The sequence below is a fragment of the Cynocephalus volans genome, chromosome 10 (genome assembly GCF_027409185.1).
Source record: "Cynocephalus volans isolate mCynVol1 chromosome 10, mCynVol1.pri, whole genome shotgun sequence".
NCBI lineage: Eukaryota > Metazoa > Chordata > Mammalia > Dermoptera > Cynocephalidae > Cynocephalus > Cynocephalus volans.
The window spans coordinates 119907367-119927038 of NC_084469.1; the positions used below are offsets into that span (position 1 = coordinate 119907367).

At 40.7% G+C, this 19672-nt stretch overlaps 1 protein-coding gene and 1 long non-coding RNA gene across 2 annotated transcripts in view; one reads left to right on the plus strand and one right to left on the minus strand.

The window, feature by feature from the left end:
* Positions 1–7871, minus strand: part of GAN (gigaxonin) — a 52195-nt gene extending 44324 nt beyond the window's left edge. The window contains exon 1 of the mRNA XM_063110783.1: positions 7521–7871. Coding sequence (XP_062966853.1) covers positions 7521–7687 — 167 coding nt within the window. The 5' untranslated portion in view covers positions 7688–7871. The remainder of the gene's footprint in view (positions 1–7520) is intronic.
* LOC134388052 (uncharacterized) overlaps positions 7549–19672 on the plus strand; it is a 37651-nt gene continuing 25527 nt past the window's right edge. Inside the window, exon 1 of the long non-coding RNA XR_010024617.1 lies at positions 7549–8175. This is a non-coding gene — a long non-coding RNA (uncharacterized LOC134388052). The remainder of the gene's footprint in view (positions 8176–19672) is intronic.

Below are 19672 nucleotides of genomic sequence, written 5' to 3' on the forward strand. Positions count from 1 at the left end.
CATAAATAAAGCAAATTTATTCTTTCCCCATTCATAAATAAAGCAAATCTATTCTTTCTCCATTCTTGATACTCTGATATACTACTCACAACATGAGGACATACAATATTGAAAAATTAAGTAAATATCAAAAATAATTTTTAAATCTTTAGCTTTATTTCCTTCACTAGGCCCACAGGGGTAGAAAAACAGACTGACTTAGGTCTCCACATATTCAGTCTTAGTTTTGATACCGTTGGTGGGAGACCACTAAATCCACACTCAAATAGCTGGTGATACATAAGAAAATGGAGCCCTGGAGGGCGTAGCACTCTATAGGGCAGTACCCTTGTCTGTCACTTACCACTGTCTCACTGGCACCTCATGGCTGCTGAGACTTCTTGAGTTATCTCCTGTATGTTTGTTCCATGACTGATTAAAGCTGTAATCAACCCCCTGAACAATCCACATGAGGACCCTTTACTGTGAACCGTATCTGTGATGAAATAATGCACAGTACATTTCAATCATTTTAGACAATGCCAGTTCTTGAACTGTAATCTATTACTGGTAAGCACACCACCACACGAATATGGGTTATGGCAGTGATAACATTTCTAAAGAATATACCAACAGCTGTGACAGTTGACAGGTCAACATTTTCATAGCCCCCTTTTCTATCAGTACAAGAGAAGACTGTAAATAAAGGAAGCATAGCAACTACCTTGCTCCTGTCCCCACTGCAGGAGGTGATAAAAATGAGTTACTCCCTCCCTACCAACAACAGGGATTATAAATCCTAGGTAGGGGACAAAGTCGGTAGCTTTACTCACACAAGACAGTAGCTGTTAAGGAAGCCAGGCAGCAGAACAAACCAACCCACCACATACCCAAAGAGAAGTCTTTAATCTGCTATGCTGATGGAGTTTGGATGTGTTGTCCCCTCCAAAATTCATGGGGAAATTTGATCTCCAATGTGGCAGTGTTGGAAACTGATCGAGTCATGGGGGCTGATCCCTCTTGAATGGATTAATGCTCTCCCTGGGGAAGGGGGGATAAATGAGTGAGTTCTCGCTCTATTAGTTCCCGCGAGAGCTTGTTGTTTAAAAGACCCTGGCACCTTCTCTCTCTCTCTCTCTCTTGCTTCCTCTCACCATGTGATCTGCTTGTACCTGCCGGCTGCCTGCTGCTTTCTGCCATGAGTAGAAGCAGCCTGAGGCCCATGCCAGATGCAGCTGTCCCAGAATCGTAAGCCAAATAAACCTCTTTCCTTTATAAATTACCCAGTGTCAGGTATTTCTGTTATAGCAACACAAAACGGACTAAAACATATGGTAAACCTAAAATCCCTACACTAGCTCTAGAGTAGGAAGAGAAGCTGGACATTTACAGGAAACTGTTCCCCTTACTAACCAAATGGAAAACTGTACGATGACATGTGGGTCCTGCTGGCCTCCAATCCCACCCCTGAGGTAGAAAGTGGGCTACGGCATGGACAGGGAATGGCAAACGAGATGTTCAGTGACCTTTCTAAAGATTCTCATTGCTCTTCAAAATCCCACTGGCCTCAAACTTCTGGCTTCATTTCTAGTAAATATTCTCTACATGTTAGAAGAAACATACCAGTCTCCCATCCTAAATGTGAATTTTCAATACGAAGTTCACTCCAATTCAGGGACTGATAGACAAAAGTCTGTAAACATTTCAAGCTCTATAACAGTAAACAATTATTCAGAGGCATAAGAAATTGGTTACTGATGAGTCCTAATATGACTATTAAACTATATTTCAAAATATTTCTATTCCTGTTACCGTGTTGACATAAAAATCACAAGCAACAAATGGTCTTTAAAATTGTTCTTAAAAGGATATAGAAATACTTCGTAGTTGCGAGAACCACATATATTTATGAAATATACATTTAAGTTTCTATATCCGTTAGTACATTATCTCAAAAAAGAAAAGGCAAAAGATATGTTATTGGTCTATATTCCATTATTCACCAGTCGATTATTTTAAAACCAGTCCACCTATCTTCCACTTATGAAATGTATACACTGCCTCTCAAAGCTTTATGGCTTGAAGTCTATATCTGTTTTATCTCACAAAATATCTTATTTTCCCTAAGTACTCCATTTTTTCTAATATCTTTGAACAGAGGAAAAAGGGAAATTCCTTCGCTACAATAGTAAGTGACAATGTGATATATATTTATTTTTCATATTATTTCTACCATAATTTTGTGACAAGTTAGGGCATTCACCATTTATTCCCGCAGAAAAATGGAAGCAGCAAACATCCAACCATCATTCTATTGCTAAGTCACTCTTTGGCAATATGTACTTAGGAAGACAAGTGAACTCTCTGCTCTTCTGAGCACACGGGTCAAGAACTCTAGCTGAGTGTCGGTGCACTTAGATGGACATATGACTTTTACCTCAGCCTTTGATTTCCTTCCTTCTAACAGGCTGAGAACCCATGGGAAGCACTCAAATTCAAGGCTGCACCCACAGCCTGCCACTGGTCACGCCCCTACACCCCTGCATCTCCACCCTTAACCCAGAATTCCAACTTACAAATTATTCATTTATATTACAGCTTTAGTACACAAAATGATAGTCTTACACCCTTCAGAAGGATGACGCAGCTCCCAAAGGGCTTACTGCGTGGTGCTCATAAGACAAATGACTCCTCATTTGCCCTATGTTTTCTTTATGGATCATAAATAGATTCTAAGTCCCGCTTTGATATCATGAGAAGAACTGATTAATATTTTAAACAATGGATAAGGTGATTTTGTAATTTGGATGCTTAGTCTTATAACATCCAAATCTATATCATAAGGAATCAGAGTTTGTATGTGGAACAGCACTTTACTTGAATCTCTAAATTTTATAATAAATTACTTTAAGAACATTGAAGGTGACGTACAGGAGAAAACACAAACTACAAGAAAAGGTAGAAGTCAAAAGGCTCTAGGTGAAAGAGGATTTATCAATCAGATAAACAGTATTAACTAAAGCTAAGTTTTACTTCTATCACTATTACTCAAAATAAGAATCTTCAGGAAAGTTCTATAAATAAATCTGATCGCTCAGTACTTCCCTTTATGTTAGTCACTAGTCTAACAAGAATTTTACTGATTTGTTTCATCATCTGAAACTTCCAAAAACTTCTCCAGAAGTAGAGCATTCACTGCCACTAACATTGGCAACCACTGTCCTGTATAAACAAACAAATATCTTCATGCTGAAATGAGTAATCTGTGTTAAACTTAAACAGGGCTCCAATTTTCAAGCGCTTAGTTTCCTCAGAAGTCCAGACAAACTACTTCTTTGATCTTCTGAAACTGAACATACTTTAATATCACTTTTGAAGAACTCACATAAGAACAGGGTTTAATCAAGCAAGATTGCAAATACAAAAAACAAAAAGTAAAAACAAAAGGAAAGTAAAATAATTAAAACCATTTAACTGTAAGTCCTTCATGACAGATTTCATCTTTTGAAGCAGTTATTAGGAATGCTGTGTAGTAGGTAGACCAAAACAAACATGGCCTAGATCCATTAAAAGATATTCAGATCCAACTTCATCCCATCACCAAGAGATAGGTATGGTCAATCTGATTTTAAGAATGCTTAGTATTCAGTAAGAGACTCAGAACCTGGAGCTTCTAACTGAGCACTAAGAAACTGAGGCTACAATTGCTATTCAAAATCCTTACGACAATCACTCAGGAGCTGCTATAGACATGGAAGACTATAAACTCAAAATACAAGTGAAAGGAAAGGAAACATTATGAAAACATCATAAAGAAAGCAAACTACTATTAGCTGAGCACTACTCTGAAATCACTTTGCTTCACAGCCAGACTTTCACTGCTTCCAGTGAACACTTAGTGGTACTGCTGCCTCTGTATTTTCAGCACTAATAAGGAAGCAAAGAATCTGATAAGAGGTTGCTCAGTTATTCACATAAATCAATGAAGAAAAGGAAGTGTGGGCTAATAGCATGCTTTGTACACAGCAGACAAAGCGAATGAACTTTAGCGCCATGTGATATTACATCACAGGACAAATTTCACATACCCAAAAAAGGATAATGACAATTTCCATGTTACTATGAGATTTGGACCTCCTATGGAGGATCATACTAGTCTCCTTAAGTAGTTTTGTCAGCATCATCTATGGTCAAATTTTAGATTTAAATGGCAAAACAAGATCATCAATAATTAGGCCTTGGAACATACCCAGCTTAACAGCATTAAATAAATGCTTGTTACAGCACAATTCCACAAGGCTGGATTTATACAACACAATACCCGACAAGGTCTGTATGACAGGGGGAGGGGAACGCTTTAACACCAATGTGTAACAAAACTTCAAATAACACAATACACACAAAGCAAAACAAAAATAGCACAGAGCTCCACAATTTAGACTCAAAGGGGATTTGCTGTTCATGTAGCCCAACCAACTTCATTTCACAGGTATGGAAACTAGGGCACAGAAAAGTTGTTCAAGATGTCGTAGGCTGGATGCAAGGCCCAATATCTCACTCCACACTCACTAGACAAGCTTTCTCTCAAAAAATAAGGAGGAAAAAAAAAAGCCATTTACATTGGTAGCCAACTCATCAAAGGATCCAAAAATCATGGAAATCTTTCTTTCCTTTATTCTCCAGGACTGAAAGCTAAACAAACTAATGTTGCAATAAGTCCCTAGAAAAACCTAAATTTTTATAAGTGAACACAGGACCAGGAACCTGTACAGAGCTACTACAATGTTACTGCAGAAGCACACAGAACTTCATTTTCAAATCCTTCTCAGATACATTAGTCCCCAAGAACCACAACTCACGAGAGAAATGGGTCTGAACTTATCAATGGAATTGTGCCAGAATCGAAAGTGCCTCAGACATGAAGCAAAGCAATGTTTACAATATTCAAAAGAAAGGGAAATTTCCTGTAAGCCTCAGGGAACATTTCCCAATAGGTCTCAGAGTTGTCGAGAAAGTAAAGACTCTGTGGGTCATTATATCTATAATTTCACTTTCGTCATTCTTAAAGGTTGTCAGCTATGTTTACATTTAGTTTTCCCAGCGAAATCAAAGGAAAAATGCCATCCAGGGATCAGAATAAGGAAAAGCTGGGAAAAGGGAGTGCTGGGAAAGTAGCTTCCTGCTCAGTGAGCTGAATGATAGACTGTGGGAGGTCCTACCTGCTAAGGCTGCACAACCCAGAGATGTCAGACCTCTCTCAGATTATCCTGACAGTTTTGTTGCTGAAGTTGAGTTTTCTGGCTTTTTCCTTTTATACTTAAAGTCTTTCTATGTATGGTTGCTAAGACTGTTAGGGAAAATAAATGCTAGACCAAAGATAAAGCACAGTAAAAGATTAAACCAATAAGTTAGTTGAGAAGACTTTTCTACATTAAGCAGAAAGTGTGCCAAATGAATTGCTTTATTTCCTAGTATGACCGGTTTAGATTGGCTCCCTTTGTTGAGCATATATCCAGGAAGCAATATAAAACACTGCTTCTGAACTATACAACTATAGACTGCTTATGACAGTTTCTAAAACTAGGTTAACTAAGGACATTAAACAAAACTCAGATTTTTATAAAACTTCATAACTTATCAAGTTTTTGAACATCCAATTCATATGTTAATGATATCACAGATCTAAATGCTTAAGTTTCAAAAGGGAAAGATAAGAAACATCAAGTTCTAGAACATACAAATTCATTTTGTTTCAATATAATTCTCTAAAGTACTGTTCAACCAAAACAGATCCATTACAAAAGACCAATAGTATTGGTATTTAAAATTACTAAAAAGTTTCTAGGTAGTAATACAGATTAGTAAAATTACTTTGAAATAGGCTTGAAATTGATCATTCTAAACTTCAAAAAATATCTGCCATACCAACTGCACAAGATGGTCAAAAATGAAAATCAAAATAAGACGGTATGTGAAAGTGCTTGATAAGCACTTAATCTATAACATACTGTAAGCCAGCAAATGGTACAGTTTACACAAAGAACAGTTAAATACAAGTAATGCTGTAACTTGGTATGGTAAAAGAGTAGGAGACTAGGTGTCATTGTCTTGCAGTCTAATACTATTTCAACCACTAAATACTAGTAACTTCAAGACAAGTCACAAACACCCACTGAGCCCCAGTTTTCCTATTTAGAAAGTGACAAAATTGGACTAGAGGAGACCTTTTCTAATTCAGCGGGTATTTCGTAGGCCTGTTTGCAGACCAGTGAGGTGTTCAAAACACTATTACATGTTTCTTCACAGGTGGTCAAAAATCAAATGAGATAAAGATACGGTTTTATCCTTCATTTGTCATACTAGTGAGCTGAGGCCAAGACTAAGTCATATACCAACAACTCAAAGCTAATAAGTAAAAGGTAGAAGCATAAAGCAGGTCTCAAACTCTGAGTCCAGTACTCTTCCAAATTAGGTATAACTGAATGCCTAACATGGAAAGGTAATGGAGCCAATCCTCCCTAGAGGATTTGCTGCCGTAGAAAGGAAGGCAGTCATTCATTCATTCAACACATTTGCTAACCCACCAGGCACTGTTCTTGCTGGGTGTGCCGGGTACAGCAATGAGCAAAAGAAAAATCCCTGGTCTTATTTAGCTTACACTGTGGTTGGGAAAGATCAACAAAGTAAATGAGTAAAATACAGAGTATATCATAGTGGTGACTGCTGTGGAGAAAAATGAATGGGAACAGAGAGAATGTGTTTGACGATTTGAAATTTATTTCCTTTAAGCCAGCTGGATGCCATTTAAAGAACTACAACAATGATGCATCTAAAGTAGTCTTCCTAAGCATTTCCCCAAACAGGGAGTACGTAGGATACAAGAAAGACTCTGGTCTGCTGATCCAATTTGGTATTGATTGCTCAAACCTCTGAACTGCCAGCTATGAACTATTTATGAGAGCCCGGAGAAACCAGAAGTTACAAGAGCACTTGAACTGTTTCTGAGTTAGGGCAAACATTTCCTGGTGCAAAGCTTAAAATGTTAAGAGGTTAAACCCACTGCGCGTAGGTTTGGAAACAAACGGCCGGAAAACTTCACCGGGATCCGCGGGCCAGGTCCCGGCGAGGGGGCGGCTCTTCCCGGGCGCGGCCCCGCCCTGCTCGCGGGTGCAGGTCCCGGGCCGGCCCAGGACGGCGTCTCGGGGGCCTCCGGGGCTCCGGCACTCGCCAAGGCGGTGGGACAGGGCGGAGGAGTCACGGCCCGGGTCCGGGGACAACTCCAAGGGGCGCAGAGGTCCCATGAGGAGCACGGGCCCGGCCCGGGGCCCCAATGCCCCAGGGGCTGTTCTGCGGGGCGGCGGCAAGTGAGGCCCGGCCCAGGGTGTCTGCCGGGAGGGACGCCGCGCTGAGCGGTGACCAGGAGGACCCTGGCGGCCGGGAGGTCGGGGACCAGAGGCTCCGGGACACGCCCGCCGCGGCCCGCCCCGCCCCCGGGCTCCGGGCAGCGCGGCCCCGCCCGCCCGCCGCGGCCCCCTCCTCACCTGATGTACGGGCTAGCCGCTGCCAGGATGTTCTTCTGCACCGGGATCTCCTCTCCGTCGAGGACCAGGTGCGCGTCGCAGAAGCGAGACTCCTCGCGGAAAGAGCTGAGCGCTCGCAGCAGGCGCGCGGCATGCTGCGGGTCGGACACGGCGCTGCCCTCGGCCATCGCGGCGCCCGCTCCTCGGCCTGCCGGTCCGGCTCCCAACGCCGCCGGACCAGACCCCTCCAGCCGCCCGCGTCCGGCGCGCTCCCCGTCCGCACACTCTGCGCGCGCGCCCGTCCGCCCGCCGGGCCCGTCTTCCAGTGCTCAGAAGCTGGAGTCCCCGGAACGCGCCTGCGCCATCCGCAGCGCGTGGGGCCGGCGCCTTTAAGGAGCCCCGGCGTTGCGTCATTTCCCCGCGACGCCCCCGCGCCCTCGCTCCCCTCCCTCTGGTGCTCCGTCCCCGGAAGCGGCCAATCAGAAGCCTCCTTTCTCTTCCGGACCGGCTCGTCTTGGCCCCGGAGCAGCCCGGGTGCAGCTGGGAGGTGTCGATAGCTAAGAGTGGTCGCAGCAGGGATGGAGCGGGCAGGCTAGGACTCTGTGATTACGCCCGTGGACTCTGGAGACGCGAGTTTGAATCTCGGCCCTTCCGCTTGCTAGCTGTGTGGCCATGGGTAAGGTGCCCATCCATCCTCAATTCTTCATCTGCAAGGTGAAGACGACTTCTCAGTGTTATTGTGGACTCGTGCTTAGAAGGTGTAGCTTTTACTATTTATGAGGAAAAAAAGGAGCTTCCCAGGTCAGAGCACAGAGACCCGAGAAAGCAGACCTGAAAAGAAAGTTTTGGTTATGGGTTAGAGAGATGTAGCAAGTGTAGCTGGAGAAGTACACGGTATGTCTTGAATTTTGCCGGGCCTCCTTGGCTGTGGTAAGGAGGTTGGTCTTGACCCTGTAGGTGTTAGGAACCACGGAAGGGTTTTAAGCAGGTTTTTCTGGTTTTCGGGTTGGTTTTTTGGGGGGGTTTTTTGTTTGTTTGTTTTTGTTTTTTTAAGATCACTAAGCTCCTGCGTGGAGAGTGAGGCGGGGGCTGGGGTGCTAAGGGCAAGTAGATGCTTAGATATTGCAGTACTTGAGAGAAGGGAATGGTGTCCTGCATGAAAGAGTAACGATGGAGGTGGACAGTAGTGGATTACTTCAGACAATTGCCGTAGTGGATTGAAATAGGCAGAATTGTGAGGGAGAGGGAGTCCAGGATAAATGTTCTGGGTTGAGTAACTAACTGCATAGATCTTGGTACCTTTCAAGGAGAGACAGGAAATGCTGAAGGAATGAAAGATAGAGAACTAGATGTCCTGATGCGACCAGGCTCCCAACCCAGTGTAGATCAAGACTGTGACAGGAAGCAACTCTGGGTCAACTCAGCGTGTGGGGAAAGGCCCATAATGTCTGAAGTTTCCCTGGAGATTGCTGAGGACACATCGGAATGTAGAATGCAGCTACCATTTTGTGCAAACTTTAGGTGCTCAGTAAACTTCCAAAGAATTAGCAATTTTATGAGGACCAAGGACCAGAAGAATATGGTTATCTTTCCAAACAAGGCAGGATGGTGTTTTCACTGATCACCTCCGTATTCTCCTTCAGTCAACACAAGGCTCCAGTAAAGTCTTGGGTCTTTACCTTGAACCAACCAAGCTTTGGGATCACTGGCAGGAATCAGAGTATATAGCTGCTTTCAGGGCAGAAAAGTGAAGGGGGAAAGGATGTTACTAGTGGAAGATCCACACATTTCCAGTTCCATCTTCAAACATAGCTCAGTATTTATGAATGCAGTGATAATAATGTCTAGGATTTACTTCAAAACAAAATAGAAGGATAGGGGAAGCAGGTGGGATTATAGACGGAATCAAAAGTGGCCATAAGTTACTAATTGTTGAAGCCGAGTGATGGGTACTTGGAGGTTCATTTTATTATTTTCTATATTTTTCTGTATGTTGTAAAATGCATAATAAAAAGTAAAATACAAACAAGATAAGCAACTCTCCATACCTGCCCAGTGTCCCTGGGAGCAGTTGACATTTCTTTCCCCAAGCAGTGCTATACTTTGAACATTGCTCTGGCGGGAAACTTATTTTAATGGGTTTATTTATTCATGTCACCTGCTAGCTTGTATGTTTATTTTATCTTGGCACGATTTCTGGGTGTCACATACAGTGCTTGACACATAGTAGTGCTCACTGAATGTTGGATAAATGGAGGGATTTCAAAAATCTGTGAATACCAGTCACTTAATAAACATTTTTGAATTGTATTCTTTGTTCTTACTTAATTTTTCGTTGCCTTTTTTCTCAACTGGGCTGTTGCTGGGGCCAAAAATGATATATGTGATAGGGAGAGTTCTCTACATAATATAGATATTTGATAAATACTTATGAATTGCTTGTAATGCTGGTCTATTCTTCAGATGTAAGAGGTTCCAAAACAAAACAAAGAGCTTCAATAACAGAATCATGGTCACCTAACCAATTATCCCAGAATGGGAAGGTTGTCTTAGTTGAGGTAATTGGAGGTGAATGGGGATTAGTCAGGTAGGCTCTTCCTGGTGAAGGTGAAACTTCTTTGTTGTTTTGACAGAAGGAAGGTATGGGATGTCCTAGACATTGGCTTTTAGACACACCAATGTCAATCAGGAGGAAGGTGGCTGGCTTTGGGCGGGGGTCACCTGTGCAACAGGCAGCTAATCAGCAGAAGACATTATATACCCTTTTAATATCACCCCAAGTTTCCAGTATTCCCCACCACTTTATCTGCCTAGTGAACTCTTATTCATTATTCAAAACCCAGCTCAAACATGGCCTTCAAAAACCTTCAATTAGCTTCCCAGGACAGAGTAGGTCAGCCATCTCTATGCTCCCTCTGCCATGCTGTGTTTACACTTTCTGTGTTGCACTTCCTGCACTGCACTGTAATTTACTAGTTTGTAAGTCTGTTTCCTCCTTGGATTGTGAACTCCTCCAAGATAGGAGCGGTGTTGTATTCACCCATGTTGTCAGGGACTTGCAGAGTGCCCTGTGCTTAGTAGGTGCCCCTACTTTACATATTACCTGTTAATACTTTACACAATGAGTTTGAGGTAGCAAATGAGGTAAATGAGCAAAGCATGCAATGGAATGTGGATGTCAGACAATAGGGGTAGGTGAAGTTTGTGGGAAGCTGAAGAACAGATGCCCTGCAGCTCTACTGATTGCCCTATAAGAGCCCAGTGGTGCCAGATCTAACACTTTTTCAAGATATCCTGAAAATTCAGATTTATATGTTGAATGTTCTGGTTTTTTAACATTAGCAACTACTAATTCCATTTGAGGAAAAAAAAAAAAAGAGGATCGTAAGTCTGCAGACAGGATCTGGCCTTAATTCATTTTCAGAAGTAATCGAAAGCTTTGTGATCTGGACTTCTTTCCTCCATGACCTCTTTTCCTACCACGTTCCCCTCTCTCAGTGTGCACCAACCAAACTGGCCTTCTTGCTATTCCTTGAACAGGCCTAGCACAGTGCCATGTCAGGGCCTTTGCACTGGCTAATTCCTCAGCTTGGAGGTCTCATTCCTCATATTCTCATAGCTTCCTCCTTCATTCTACTTACTGAAAAGGGAGTTGGCAATAAAAAGGATGGTAGGTTACCAATAAAAAGAGTTGAATTTAGGTGTCCCAGTAAAACTCATCCTAGTACTATGGGAAGAAAGAGGACCGATATATGAGAGGAAGGCTTTGGGAGGCAGAACCTACCCTCCTTCTGCCACAGGAGTCACTCCTGGTTAAGCTGAGGAATGTTTTGCAGACTTTCTTGATGTTGCTCAAACTGAGCCGCCCTTGATTTTATTTATGACCATCAGAATAGTGTGTTTAATGTTATTGTTTCCCTACGTTCCATAGGCATCAGATGTCAAGTGTCATTGTGCAACACGTAATCTGAGAGATCTGATATTGTCCTGGCAGTTTCAGTCTCTGGTGACTATACTGAGCTCTTCTGGTTTAGGGCTAAACAACCCCCAGAGAAAAGTTTTTTTTTTTTTTTTTTTTAGATGTTTGCAAGATAACAGTAACCATTCATTCAACAAATGTTTTTTAAGCACCTGCTATATGATAGATGCTGCAGATATAATGATGGCGATGGCAAACTTAGTCATCTCAGTGGTATTATAGAGGCTTTTTACTCTTTTTGTACTTTTCTCTTTATATTTTCAGCGCTAATTGTATCATTTTTACAATCAGAAAAAAAAAAAACCACACGAGAAAGCAATTTCCATTTGCAAAAAGAAAATTTTTTTAAAATGCTTTCTTTTGTCTTAAAAATGAACCCTCAAGAGAAGAATCCCCTTGTGGGTTTGGGCTTTTATTTTTTAATAACTGTTAGAGCATCCAGTAAAAGAAATAATGCAAAGAAAAAAATAGTTTAAAAACTTTTTAGAAAACATAAAATCCAATGGATTCATTTTTATTGAGAAGAAAGTATAGATGAGCAAGACTAAGTCAAGGTCATACATATGACCTAGTCAGGGCAGAACAGACTGAGGCCAAGATCTTCTGCCTTCCAGCCCTGTAAGCTTTTCCATTACACCAAGTTGACTCTTCATAAACATTAATTTTGTTGAGACAGTCTCTTCTGACTCATTTTAAGATAGTCTTCAGATATTTTATTGGGCAAATCAGTCATTTGTCCCAATCTATATATAGCTCTTTTCTTTCCGAAAAATCTAAGCTCTTCCAAATTGCTGAGTCAGAGAACATCTCGGTACTTGAAACACTTGAGAGTTGATTCTATATATTTACACAGGATGTACTCAGAGAAGTGTTGCAGAAACTAGTGAACTAATTAAGTTGTAACAAAACTCCCTGAAGGTAGCGACTGTTTCTGTCTAAATCAATGCTAATACCCTCTCACCCAGACCCAGCACAGTGCCTGACACAAAGTAGGTGCTCAATAAATATTTGCCAAAAGAATAAATGCTAATAGATAGGGAAAACCGAGATTTTTCTATCTGTAAGGGATTACTTCAGACATTGTTTTCCATAATTCCCCACTGAACTCCAAACTGGTGTATTCAGCAACCTGCTTGACGTCCCCAATTGAATATCTGTTAGACACCTTGAACTTAACCTGTCAGAAAGTAATAAACCTAGTCATTCCCCGAGTAAATCATTCCCCCAAACAGCACCATTCATTTACCCAAAGGCAGAAATTTAGGGTCTTTCTCGACCTCAGTCTCTCACTCTCTTTATCCAATTCATCAGTAAATCCTGGATCTCTATCTGCAGACTGTCTTCTGAATCCAGCCACTTCTCACAACCTCCACCAAAACCACCCTGATCCAGCCACCACTCACCTGTTCAGCAGAAGCCTCCTAACTGCTTTCCCTGCTTTTCCTCTTGCCTCCTTATGAATTCTTTCTCCCCATAAAGTAATCAGATTAAGTTACTTCCCAATTCAAAATCCTCCAGTGGCTTCCTATCAAAGAAAAAAAAAAAAAATCGAAAGCCCTTTGTGATCTGGACTTCTCTTTCCTCCATGACCTCTTTTCCTACCACGTTCCCCTCTCTCAGTGTGCACCAACCAACTGGCCTTCTTGCTATTCCTTGAACAGGCCTAGCACAGTGCCATGTCAGGGCCTTTGCACTGGCTAATTCCTCAGCTTGGAGGTCTCATTCCTCATATTCTCATAGCTTCCTCTTTCATTCTACTTAACTTAGAGCTCAAATGCCAACTCTTCAGAGAGGCCTTCACTCACTTCCTGTATGAGGAGACTTAAAAAGTTAGTGGAAAAATGGAATTAAAAGATAAATATAAAAAATATAAACTTTATTTCTCAACATAAGCTCCATCAAATTCAAGACACTTTTGTAAGCCGTGATACCGGCCATTTAGTCCATCCCTAAAGAACTGAGGGTCCTAGGACTTTAACTATGTAAAGGCAGTCTTTTTTACATTATTAACTGAAGAAAAATGGGTGCCTTTTAAACTTTTTTTTTTAAGAGTGGGAAACAAAAAGAACTCAAAAGAAGCTAAGTCAGGACTCTAAGGTGGATGCCTAATGAATTCCCATTGGAAATCTCACAAAATTGCCCTTATTTGATGAGAGGAATGAGCATTGTGGTGGTGGACAAGGACTCTCTGGTGAAGCTTTCCTGGGTGTTTTTCTGCTATAGCTTTCACTAACTTTCCAAAAACACTCTCATAATAAGCAGAGGTTATTGTTCTTTGGCCCTCCAAAAAGTCAACAAGCAAAATGCCTGAGCATCCTAAAAAACTGTTGCCATGACCTTTGCTCTTGACTGGTCTGCTTTTGCTTTGACTGGACCACTTCCTCCTCTTGGTAGCAATGGCTTTGATTGTGCTTTGACTTCAGGATCATACTAGAAGCCATGTTTCATCTCCTGTTACAATTCTTCAGAGATGCTTCAGGATCTTGATGCCACTTGTTTAAAGTTTCCACTGAAAGCTCTGCTCTTGTCTGCAGTTGATGTGGGTCCAACAGTTCTGGCACCCATTGAGTAGAAAGTTTGCTCAAGTGTAATTTTTTGGTCAGAATTATGTAAGCTGAACCAATTGAGATGTCTATGGTGCTGGCTATTGTTTTTGCTGTTAATCTTTGGTTCTTTTCAATTAGGGCATGAACAAGATTAATTTTCCCTTGCAAATTGATGTGGATGGTTTGCTGCTGCAGCCTTCATCTTCAATATCATCTTGTCCCTTCTTAACACAAATTATCTGTTTGTAAACTGATGATTTCTTTGGGGCATTGGCCCCATGAACTTTTCATAAGGCATCAGTGATTTCACCATTCTTTCACCCAGGCTGCACCATCAATTTGATATTTGTTCATGCTTCAATTTTAGCAGAATTCATGTTGCTCTGATAGGGGCTCTTTTCAAATTGATGTCTTATCCTTCTTAGTGCCTCAAACTAGATCCTGGTAAGATATGTTAGAATAAGTTAGTATGAGTTTATTTTGGTGCAAAAAATTTTGTAATTCATGCATAGTTTTTTCATAATATGCATTTTCTATGAACTTTTTGAAGATAGCTCATATGTCTTCCCTTAGCCTACTTCATTTTTCCTCACAGCATTTAATCACTGCCTAAAATTAACTATGTTTATTTGTGTGTTGTGTGTCTCCTCTGATTATAACATAGGTTTCAAGAGGCCTTGCAGGGACTGCCTATTTTATCTATCACTGTATTCCTAGCCTCTAAAAAAATGCCTGGTGTATAGCATGTGCTCAATAAATACTTATTGAATGAATGAATGAATATGTTCCTGGACCTTTTCATCTCTTGCTGCCTACCCTGACATTGCCAACTTGGAGGAAGATGAATTATCAAGAGTGATTCAAAGGACCTGAAATGAAACTTCAAAACCTTAGAAGGTCAAAATATAATAGCTCTGGGCATAGGTTGCCCCAATAACTTCTTTCAAACTAGGTCCAGTCCAAGAACCATTATTTTCGCCTGTCAAGGTATACCACCTTGCACTTTTTACCCTTTAAATTTAGTTTGGGTATTGTATATTGTTCATATATCTGAAAGCATGTAAAAGATACCAAATTTTGTCCTTCCCCTAGAACTCTAACTAATGTACCACTGAGTATACAATGAGCTGGTTTATTCTGCAGAATTTACATCATGTAAGTGATTTGCCTGTGCCTTAGATCTATTTAAATGTCTGTGAAGTCATCTGAATTCCTTTAATCCATTGGGTTTCCTAACTGCTGATTTCTTTGGGGTCTTGGCTCTCTTTCTCCCAGCCTTGGATATTTTGAGTAAATTTCTGAACTTCTTTAGTTTCTCCCTCTGTAAAACTGAGATGATCATAGTAGCTTCTCACAAAGTAGTTGTGAGGATAAAATGAGATGATACTGGTCAAGTGTCAGATGATACTGGACAACAAGGTGTGGCACATAGTAGATACTCAGTAAATACTAAGTGTTGTTCTATTTGTTATTGTTATTATCACCACCACCATCATCCTTGTTTTTAATGACATCCTTGTCCGGTTTAGGAATTGTTAACTTCCAGTTGACTTTCAAGTAAAAAGCCATTCCCTTCACCTCTACAGTCAGGGCCACACCAGCTGCACCTTCTCCAGTTCTGGGTTGACAGCCTCGCTTCTCGTGTCTCTCTGGCATTGATGCTGGGCTTTAGGTGGACTTCATCTGTTTTCTTACTCCACCTGACACTTCCGTCTTATACTCCGGGTCTTCAAACATCCCCTCCTACCCCTTTTATTTCATGCTGCATGCCTTTATTTTTTTAACATTTAAATCCATTTCTATATTTTCTGAAATATGTCAGACCTCTTCTTTAACAGCAAGTTTTGAAACTAATTAATACTTTAATATATTTATTATCTTTTAAAAATATCTTTATTGAGGCATAACATACAGTAAAGTACTCTAACCTTGAGTGTACAGCTTAAGTAATTTTCCCATGTGGATACACCTGTGAAATCACCAGCCGATTCAAAATACAGAACATTTCCAGTAACCCAGCAGTCTCCCTCAGGCCCACTTCCAGTCAGTACCACCCAGAGGAAACCACTGTTCTGACTGCTACCACCATTGATTGATTTTTCCTGTTCTTGAGCTTTTGCATTTGGCTTCTTTCACTGAATATAATATCTTTGAAATTCTTCCATTTTGTTGTTTGTGGCAATGGTTGGTTCTTTATTACTGTGAGCGTAACATTATATGAATAAGCCACAGTTTATATATTCATTTTCCTATTGATGGGCATTGGATTATTTCCAGTTTGGGGCTGTTAGGAATATTCTTAATAAGTCTTTAGTTGGATACATGCACTTTTGTCTATTGGGGATGTACCCAAAATTTCGATTGCTGGCTCATAGAGGAGGCATGTGCTCAGCTTTAGTAGATACTGCCAAACAGTTTTCCAAAGTGGTTGTACCACATGCTACTCCCACCAGGAATGTATGAGAGTTCCAGTCGGTCCACATCCTCCAGTAATTGGTGGTGTCAGTCTTTTAATTACATCCATTCCGGTTGGTGTGTGGTGATATCTCATTGTTGTTTTAATGTGTATTTCCCTACTGAATAATAATGTTGAGCATCTTTTTATATGCTTTTTGACCACTTGGTGATTTTTTTGTTGTCAGGTGATTATTCAAATTTTGCTTCATTTTTTAAAATTGGACTTTTAAATTAATTTTTAGTAGTTTTTCATTATATATATGTAAAGACAAATTTTTTCTTCCAGTCTATAAGTAGCATTTTCATTTTCTAAATGATGTCTTTGATGAACAGACATTCTTAATTTTCATGAAGGTCCATTTATCAATTTTTTCTTTTATGACTAGTGCTCTTCATGTTCTGTTTAAGAAATCTCTGCAATCATGATGATATTCTCCTTGCTTCCTTCTGGAACTTCTTTTGTTTTCCCTTTCACATTTAGGTCTATGATTCATCTCAAATACATGCATTTTTAAAAATTCAGCTTAAAATTCAATTATTCAGAGATACATTGACCTAAATGTGAACTTCATTCATACTTTTAATCACTCATTCTTTTAAAAAAAATTTTAAGCACCTGACATATACCAGGCACTTGTGGGAGACCAAAAGCAATTAAAATCAATATTTAATTTAGGAACTTATTGGCTAGTAGGGGAGGAGTGAGACTTGCACATAAACAGTATCTAGAAAGTAGTGATTTGGTTGCAAAATGTGTTGTGGCGTGAGTATTCAAATATACTGCCCCGAGTAATCTCCTCTTTGAACATAGGCAGGTAGATTACATTCCCTGCACACTGATGATGTTGTCTTTAATATCCTCATTGGTCCCTCATTTTTTCCAGGTAAAAGTCCAAGTCCCTGTTCCTGGCATTTGAGGTGTCCCACTGCCTGGTCCCCTCCTCCTATCCCACTCTCATCTTCTATACCCCCATCATCCCTCGTCCCAAACTCTCTACACTGACCCACCTGAATTCCTGAACAGAATGAGCTGTTTCATCATGCTAGCTCTCTGTGTCTGCTTTTCCCTGCTGCCTGGACTCCTTCTCTCGTGACTTTGAAAAGCTTCTGCTTGCCTCTCCCACATCACCTCTGTAAAGTCTCTCCCAACTTCTTTTTGTCTGTTGTTTGTGCCTTGAAATCTACCTCTGGAACCAGATTGCCAGGTTCAAATCCTACTTTTCTCACTTTCCAACAGTGTGACCCTGGGCATGTTGCTTAAACTGCCCAAGCCTCAGGGTCCTCATTGGGAATAATTGTGGTTTCTGATGTGTACGGTTTTGTGCAGAATGAATGAGATTATCCGGGTACAATTGTTTAGCACAGTCTGATACATGGTAAGTGTTCAGTAAACATTAGTTTTAAAAGCCATAATTATACCCATCACGCTAACGACATTTATCTGTTAACATATTGATCCTTTTGCCAGTCTGGGAGTTTCTTGAAATCAGAGATATTTCCTTAATTTTTTTCCAATCGGTACTTCTGCTAATGCTCATTTGTGGGGTTCTTAGTGCAATTCCCTGTGCAGGGAGCTTTATATCTATTACCCAGAGTCCTTACAACCACCTACAGGATAAGTAGTAGGCTCTCCATTTTATGACTTAAAAGACTGAGGCCCAGAGAGGTGAAAACCTGTCCCTTGCTAATGTCCTCAGCTAATTCATGGAGTAGCCAGGATTTTGAATCCTTGCTTCATTGCAAAGTTTGTGAGCCAGTCATCATGTGTTGCTGCCACTCTATGCATCCCCAGGACCTACACAGTGGGCTCGGTAAATATTTGATGAAAAGATTTGAATGTGATAAACCCAGAACCTAGCCAGGTGTGTCAGAAAAGAACACAGGTCTGTTTGGGCTGCTAAAATTCTGAACATGACCCTCAAAGTCTAATCAATCAGAGACAAAACTTCAAAACTTCTGGGAAAGCAGATAGCTTCTAGAGCAGGTGACTGTGTTTTCAACTTTTCCTTCTTGGGAAATGACAATTTCAACATCAATAATTTGTACTTTGTGACTTCAAGGTGTGCTCTTTAATTGACACAATGCTGCCTTTCCAGAGGAACAGGTTGTCACTTTTCAAAAAATTTGTCCTATTTAATGAAACTTTTTGTTTGGTGTCTAATTACCTACCATTTCTTCTATTGCTTTATTACAGTCCTAAGCTTTATAAATGGTGTGCCAAGAGTCATCGGAAGATCGTTTCAGGCAGATTCTAGAAGCTTGGCCTCTCCAGCTCAATTTTAAATGTTGAGAGCAGAAACCATATTGTAACTATCTGAATCTCCCATGGCTCCTGACTTGGTTATGCAGGAATTGAATACATCTTTGCCAAATTTATTATCTGTATATCTTTATTATCTAGTTTCATGGTGGGCACTGGGCTAGGCCTTGTGAGGGAGAAAAGAGGAATTAGATTCAGATCTTGCCCTCCAGGAACTTCTAATCCAACCCAGGAGATAAGACTCAAAACATAAACAACAAACATCTGATATGGAAAAATGGTATGTGTGGTGGGGAGTGTGGCAGAGAGCTACACTGGGATATACCCCCTTCTCAAAGCATCACTTGTACCTAGAGATCGGTGGGTAATTCCTTAATATTAAGACAAACATGGGTATAATATGGAGTACACTGTAACATGTGCATGCATTTTAAAGTGAAACACAGATTTCAAGGTGCTATATTTGGTAGATTCTTCCCTCCGCCTTCCTCCTCATGGCTCCTCTCTTCTCTGCCATTAGGGGTGTTTTGGTGGGTGAAATTGACAAACATTGCCTTTGACATCAAACAGAATTAGATTTCAATTTAAGCCCTGCTCCATCACTTTCTAGCTGTGTGACTTTGATCAATTGGCCTGAGCTCTCTGAACTTCAGTTCATTCAGGATTTTTATGAGGATTAGTGTTTTATATAAAGTTTTTGTCATATACATGGTAGCTTTTATACTTATTGTGAGGAAATGAATGTTTATTGGATGGATAGATAGATTGGGTGGGTGTATGGCTGGATGGACAGATGGATGTAGTAGAGCACAAGACAGTCTGTTGCTACATAGCAAAAAAGGCATACGCTCCCTTTATTATTAATATGTTGCATTCCTATAACACTTTGTACCCTAGACATACTTTCATATTCACACAAAAATCAAGTAAA